The sequence below is a fragment of the Calidris pugnax genome, unplaced genomic scaffold, assembly GCF_001431845.1.
Source record: "Calidris pugnax isolate Ruff unplaced genomic scaffold, ASM143184v1 scaffold133, whole genome shotgun sequence".
NCBI classification, from domain to species: domain Eukaryota; kingdom Metazoa; phylum Chordata; class Aves; order Charadriiformes; family Scolopacidae; genus Calidris; species Calidris pugnax.
Window position 1 is genome coordinate 3516748 of NW_015090977.1, and position 7729 is coordinate 3524476.

At 40.3% G+C, this 7729-nt stretch overlaps 1 protein-coding gene and 1 non-coding gene across 5 annotated transcripts in view; both read right to left on the reverse strand.

Moving 5' to 3' along the window:
- Positions 1-7729, reverse strand: part of CRCP (CGRP receptor component) — a 40033-nt gene that overhangs the window by 27373 nt on the left and 4931 nt on the right. The window contains exons 4-5 of one of the 4 annotated variants that reach the window (XM_014953106.1): positions 7675-7717; positions 381-417 (exon numbers count right to left, since the gene is read on the reverse strand). Coding sequence is in view for 1 of the 4 variants with exons in the window: in XM_014953105.1 (XP_014808591.1) it covers positions 381-417; positions 4382-4389 (45 nt within the window). In the remaining 3 variants the exon portion in view is untranslated. Of the gene's footprint in view, positions 1-380; positions 418-4238; positions 4323-4381; positions 4518-7674; positions 7718-7729 lie in introns of those variants that run through there. The other 3 variants (XM_014953105.1, XM_014953107.1, XM_014953108.1) reach the window with 3 other exon arrangements.
- TRNAG-GCC lies at positions 4576-4646 on the reverse strand. The gene has a single exon. It is a non-coding gene; the product is annotated as a tRNA-Gly (tRNA).

Sequence of the window (7729 nt, forward strand, 5' to 3'; positions counted from 1 at the left end):
ATAACAAATCACCACACACAAGAGGATTCAACGAACTGACCACACAGCAACAGAGTAAATACAATAAGGCTGAAGTTAAAGTTACTGACATTCTCCTCATCTATTTGAAAAACATATTTATATCTGGTTTTATAGATTTGGGATCAACCAAATTGTACTACAGTACCCATTACCAGTGAAAATTGAAAACTAGTCATTTTTCAGAGAACTAGATTTTCTTCAAAAATATTTTTTCTTAATAACGGATCAAATGGAGTAGGTGGAAATCACATACAGGTCTTGCTGATTATCACTGGCAATTTACAGCTTCCAAAGAAGTATGTAAGTGACTGATTAAGCTTTAAACAGCTGATTTAAACCCAGAATGCAGATTAACTTACCTCAAAGTTACTCAGCAACGCGGCATTTGCATCTTTTCTAAAACAAAAAAATGGAAAACGATTAATTTATGTTCCAAATGAAACTGTCTAAAATTTTTCTTCGCTCAGTTGCGCAGGCTCTAAAAGAACAGATACTACTTTCATAAAGTTAAAAAAAAAATCATCATCATGAAATCTATTTTCGGTGATTCTAAAATTACCAAGTTGTGGCCACCTCTGGAAAATAGTTTTTCTATGTTGTTAGCAAAATTATTACATAAATATACTGTATATTTTGCACAATTTGCCCCATAAATCATAACACTTTTTTTTTTTATTCAGCCATACTATTTCATTCACTCACCCAATTAAACAAATTAAACCAAAATTGCCTCACCTCTTCCTTACCAAAAAGGGCCTCCAGTTTTATTTGAATAAAGACTGACAAGGAAGAATCATTCAGGTTACACACACTATTTATTTATTAGTCAAGACTACAGAAAAAAAATACCCTTAGTATTTTTAGTACAATGTACACATGTGTGTATAGATACAGATATGGCACTATATTTATACACACTGTACTGAGTAAAAATACCTTATTGCATTTCCACTTTATTTATTGACTCTTTATGTGGCTACTGCTTTATTAGCAGGGCAAGGCTGAGAGCTTCCCATTTTCCACCAGCCAAACACCTCCCTTTTAATTCTGTCCCAATTAAGCACGAGTCATTATCCACCACTGGCAGGCTGAATGCACTCTCTTTGACTCAAGCTCATATTTACATTAATCACGCCTCTATCGCTACCGGATATTGTAATTTTATATTTTTAAATTTTAAAAAAAAGGGAGAAAAAACTAACACAGAACATCCTATATTCCCAAACACCACATTCTGCTGAGCAGTCAGTAGCCAACACAACAGAAAGTTTCCATACAAAAGGAAAAAAAGGCCTTTCTCAGGTCTGTGCAGCAGCTTAGAAAAAGAAAAAAGGTACAATGTATTGTTAAGCACCATCAACAGTTTGAATAGAACTGTCACGTTCATCACTTTCAAACGAGTTAAATGCGTCCACAAACTTCCACAGGTTCTATCATTGTTTTTAAATGAAAAGGACCCTCTGAAATACGCTGAGATGAACTTCAACTTCCATTTCGCTGACTAGAGTGAAACTTCAGCAAGTGAGCTCACACACGCATTAGCTTTCATTCATGTTTTACAAACCATATAGCTTTTGTTGTTAGGTAAATGCAATTCTTCAGAATGTTTGCATTCAGGCTATCACTACAGAAATCCCTACGGATCAAAGACATTCTTTGTTAGAAATAATAATGCTACAGAAGAATTATTAAGGGAATTATTGTGTTAAATAAGTGAAAGGGTCATATAGAGTAAATACATCACTGTGTAAATGAGCCTGTGGAATCTATCTGAAGTTAAATTAAGACAACAATTTTTTAATTCAAAACCACTTTATCGTCAGAAAAATATTATTTTTCTTCTAACAATGGACAGCAAATGAGTCAGTCTCAAATCTTCAACAATTTTTGTTGTGCTGAAGTACCAGAATTCCAAACTGATAAACAAGACCAGCTTGAACAAAATGTATAAAGTAGAAATAGAATTTTCTTCAGTCCTAACTCTCATAAATCAACTATCAATTTCACATTCAGAAAACAAGAAATTTTAAGTGAATTCTGATGTAAATTTTTAAATAATCAACTAAACAGTATGCTTAATTTTTAAAAAGATTATTACTTAAACAAAAAGGAAAGAAATCTCATGTTAGTATCAAACGTATAAACTCTTTTTAGAATCTTTAATTTGCCCAAACCAAAATATTATTGAGAACATTTTCTGCATATAATATAGAAAAATATCGAAGTATATGGCATCACACCTCTAAAAATATCACTGACACTTCATGTTTTTAAGTCTATTGCTTAAAACATGTACATTTAAACCACAGTTTTCTGGATAAACCAGTGTTTTCTGGATAGTTCTTTTGTGTAGTCACAGATACTTCTGACACAGTAAGAACTTAGGAGAGGTTTTCCTAGTTTCAGAGCTTCCCTCTATGAAGAAGGAAGGAAGGAGGCAAAAGATTAGGAAGATTAAACTCCAACAGCAATTCAAGTGCAAAATGGACTATACTGTTCCATTCCAATGCAAGGGACATTCACCCACAGCTCAGGATTTCAGCCCCCAGGTCTTCTATTCCTGATGCACCTTCTCACTGGTACTAAAAGTGCTAGCACCAAACAAGTTGGGCTACTCAAGGCAGTAAAAAACAAGTGGATGTATGAACAGCATCACTGACATCCTATTACTGGTACCAAAAGCATCTTTCCCAGGATGGCAAATCCTATCTTTCCTCCCATGCAACAGCAACTTTCATCCTGTATTATGTTTCACAGCATTTTTCAGGATACAACAGCAAGAACAGCTCATTCCCCTGCATTTCCCCTACTCGCATTTTGGCTAACATAATAGAAACCCATATTTCAAAGGATGTTTCTTATTTGTTATCTACTTTTGAGTTTTATGTATAGAAGATTTAATTGTAGTAATATAGACTATTGAATGACAACAAAGCATCCATGGATAACATCAACTGCAACAGTGGATGCTGATAGACATCCCATGGAACTTGCATCCTCCGTGCCCCCATTCATTAGGAACCAGCGCTGCACACATGTATCTAACCACACAGAATGAGTTTCTAAGCTTCAAAATAAGTCAAATCCCATTGTTTTGTGCCCAAGTGATGCTAACGAGAGAAACACACATAATGCTGTCAGCGTAGGACACCAACAAAACTTACTGCCTGGGACAGCAACCAGGGGGGCAGCTGGTATAAGTGCCACAGACTCAGATAGCCCAAACCGTGACTCCTCTCTTGTATGTGCAATTGCTGGAGCACACCCATTGGGTTTTCTCTTTCTCCAGCACATTCAGCTCCTACAATTAGCTGTCTACTTGAGGCAATTAACTGTCTACCTGGTGCCTGTGGAAATCACTCTCTCCCAGAAGCCACAGCAGAGAATTCACATTTCACAGAACCATAGAATCATAGAATCATCCAGGTTGGAAGAGACCCTTGGGATCGTCGAGTCCAACCATCTACCCTACTCTACAAAGTTCTCCCCTACACCGTATCCCCCAACACCACATCTAAACGTCTCTTAAACACATCCAGGGATGGCGACTCAACCACCTCCCTGGGCAGCCTATTCCAGTCTCTGACCACTCTCTCTGTGAAAAATTCTTTCCTAATGTTCAGTCTAAACCTACCCTGTTGCAGCTTGAAGCCATTCCCTCTCGTTCTGTCATTAATTACCTGTGAGAAGAGACCAGCACCAAACCTCTCTACAGTGTCCTTTCACCTCTCCCTGGGCAGAACGAAATGGAGCATGAGGGTCAGGGAGATGGGGACGGAGAGCATGATTCAGGCTGAGCCGCAATGCGTTTTGCCCAAACAGATGCCTCAGCAAGACTTTTTAAGCAAACATAAAAACCCTAATTCAGTTCCTTATCAAAATGCCTGAACACGCTGCTGGTTACAGGGGCGTTAAAGGCCCAATATGCCCCCATACATTGCAAGGGAGGCCCATATAGATATAGCCACACACACTGCAGCCAGGCCGGTATAGATGCACTCCCCTACACCACAGCAGGCAGGCCTATATAGAAATACACCCCCGTACCACAGGCACGACCATATAGATACAATTCCCCACACCACAGGCACACAGACCCGTATAGAATTACCCCACACACACCACAGGCAGGCCCATATAGCTGTGCCCCTACCACCACCACAGGCAGGCCTGTGTAAATACCCCCCAACAGCAAAGGCAGGCCCATATAGATTTACCACACACACACTGCGGGCAGGCCCATATGGATATACCCCGTCTCCGCACACCCCCACCCCGGCCCTGGAGTGGCCAGGGAAGGTGGTAGCTGGGGGGAGGCGGGAGCGACCCGTCCCTTCGCCCCACTCCCCCGGCTCCTTACACCTCCATCTTGTCCCCCGCCGCGCTGGGACCGCCCCTGGCCGCGCCGAACTTCCCCTCACACGCGAACACCCGCGGGACAGCGCGGAGGGGGCCGGTGTGGAGTTAAGGGAGGTTGTGGCGGCCGGGACGGAAGCGGAAAAGGAAGGAGAAATAAAGAGACGGGAAAAAGAAAAAAAAAAAAAAAATGTCAACTGCATTGGCCGGGAATCGAACCCGGGCCTCCCGCGTGGCAGGCGAGAATTCTACCACTGAACCACCAATGCCGGCGATAGAGACAAGCTCCCCGCCCCGTTCCTTGGAACTATTAAGAACAAAAAATGAAGCAAGAACATCTCGTCTGGGGCAAAACGTTTTCTGAAAACCTGCTCAGATGCTGACAACTGGCCACTATTAAGCATGATGACAAGGGGGAAATTCTATTCTAAAAGCCTTCCAAATAAAATCGCTAGCCATATGCAAAGAGAATACTGTAAGGCTGAACTAATTGTGTAATACTCCTACAGTCTTTTAAAGCCCCTGTACATACACCTTACCAGGCTCACCAGCATCATATGTCTTTTCTTACCATCACTGTGATTCTTTCCCATTTAATCCATGTGCTACTAAATTTTGCAAGAGCCCTTTTCATTCTCGAGAAAACTGGAGACACTTCACCGAGTGCAAACAGCTGAAAATCCTGCTGGCTACAGTGAGGAAAATTGTCTGGCTCAGGGACTGAGAGCCAGGGAAACATCAATTAATTTGCTTTGCCGTTATCTCTCAAGCAAAAGTTTATCTGCAAACACACCACCACTAACTCCCTAAGCAGCCACACATACAACACACATGTGCTTGTTTGCAGCAGGGCTCTAAGAGCAATCCAGGGACCCGAATCTGTCAGATTTCTTGTGCCCACAACCCCCGGCTCGCAACAAACAGCTCCTGGCTCTCCAGGAACCAGCATCAGTTACCTAAGTGCTGGGCAAAGTTTAAAAGCCTCCTGCAAAGCTTTTTCAGCCCCTTTTCAGCTGCAGATCCCTAAAAAAGATTCAGTGGGCATCACATACAGTTTGTAGTACAGATAGAAATCAATTTATACTCCAGAATAATTTCTCATGGAGTCCCACGGAAAAAGAGCCGGGAGAAAGGTCTCCAAACTGTAGACTGAAAGCCACTGGTCTGACTCAGTGACAGGATGTAATGGATGCTGTCCTTTTGCATGTCAGGATTAACTGACCTTGTAAATTGGCCAAAACTGGCACAGCAAATGCTCTATAACTTCTCTGCCATGTCCCAAACCCTGCACATGAAACTGGCTGCGGACCCGCTCCCCACCAGGCTAAAGGGAAGAAAAGAAGAGGGAGGATGTCAGCTTTCATTGGAGGATGTGGTATTTCCAGACTATCAAATTACAGAGTTTTGTTCCGGAAATCTACTAATCCTTGCCATCACTCTCTTTAGATACAGGTTCAAAATCCTCAGCATATTAATTTTATTTGTCCTTTGCATCTCCTCTTTATATCTCTCCCCCAGCACCAACTTACCATATTTATTTTCTCCATTTCTCCAAAAGTTTCATTCCAGACCTTTGCTGATAGACTTTTTTTACAAGCCATGATGATCATGCCTGACCCCGGCAGCTGGAATGAACGAGCACAACACAAATGCCTCTCTAGCTTTCAATTTATTTATTTTTTTTAATAGAGAAATTCTTCCTAAATGTTTTCCAATTGAAACATATAGCCTGTTGGGGTGTAAATACGTATATGGATCAGCTACAGGTTCACTGACATCATGCAAAGGAGAAGGGGAATATCTAAGAGAGGCCCTGTTCCTCTTACTTACAACTGATTAGTTCAATTTTTAATTGCTGCACTTTAGGTGTTAGACAGTTATGCTACACCATCCATAGGGAATGCAGACATAGGTTTTTCTAAATGTGCTTAGCATGTCAACATTTTAAGCATCGGCTTGTGATTGTTACCACTAAGGCTCGGTGAGAGAGGGGCCTCGGTATTAACTATTGAAAGCAGGGGGCCTAGTAATTGCTATTGAAAGCAGATCTGCAGGGTATTTGTATTCTTTGTCATGAAAGGTGTTTACTGTATTCAGCATTTCGCTGATCACCCTATAGTGGTCTTTTTTTCTTTTACATTCAAAATTCATTAAACAAAGTTGTTTTTAACAAAAAATGTCAGCACCGCTTCACATCAGTCTGGCTGACGGTGCGTTTGACTAGCACTTTCAGCCCATAGAGCTTTTTTTCTTTTTTCTAAACCAAAATGACAGTTAAAAAAAGGAATGTTTTTAAAGAAGGTACACTGTAGCGGTTTGTGCCACACTTTTTCTTCACAGTTATGAAAATAAGTCCTATTATGAAAAATGTACTCCTGGAAACCACTACAGCACTCCTCCAGAGCTGCACTCCCCAAGTTCTGCACTCTACTTACAAAAATGTGCTCTAAAAGAAACAGTAAGGCTGTAACTGATTACACAAACAAGTACAAATAAAGTTTAAATCTCTGAGGACATTAAAATATATTAAATCAAACACCTCAATGCTGCAAAACGGGCAATTTGCTCTCTAGTACTACCTCATTGTACATCAACTTGGAAAAGGCTGTAGCTGGGAATATTGATTCTATGATTCTATGATTCTATATTAATGTATGAATAATATGCATTTGCTGCGCCAGAAGGGAAAATAAGTAGAAGTCCTTTCTCTCAGACCTTCCTTGGTATTTAACGGTGGGGTGAGGATTTTGGGGGTGAATCTTTCTATTTCACTAAGCAAACAAAATACTGAAAGAAGATGATGGGGAGAAGAGAGTATTAAGAATAGATTTCAGTGTATATTAGAAAACCTGCTTTGCAATACTATTTCACTGTTTTCCCCTCAGAAAAGTTCAACTCTCCAGCTCTTTAAGAAAACCTATGTCTTCAATGTTCATTTTTACATTAATGACTTCTGCTTGGATTTACAGTTTCACTTCCATTTCTATTATAAAAATATTACTTGGTATTCTGCACTGCTTATTATACAGAAAAGATAGTTATTGCTTGCTTAATCTAAAAATGGGAAAAGAGAGAATTAATAATCTCCTAGATACAAACTGGGACAGGAGTTAAGCAGCGTAGTACAAACAAACTAATCCCTGTGAAGTTTGCTAAACACACAGTGATACTGCTGACAGATCCCATGTGAAAGCAGGCGTCCTTGCCACATGTAATATCAGACATAGATTAATAAGATCTTATTGACATAGATTCAGTCTGGTTATAAATTCAGTGCTTACTGTTTTCCCAACATACCAGCAATCTCCTGTCAAAACCGAGAGTAAGGACAAGGATGCTCCTAAAGGGTGAA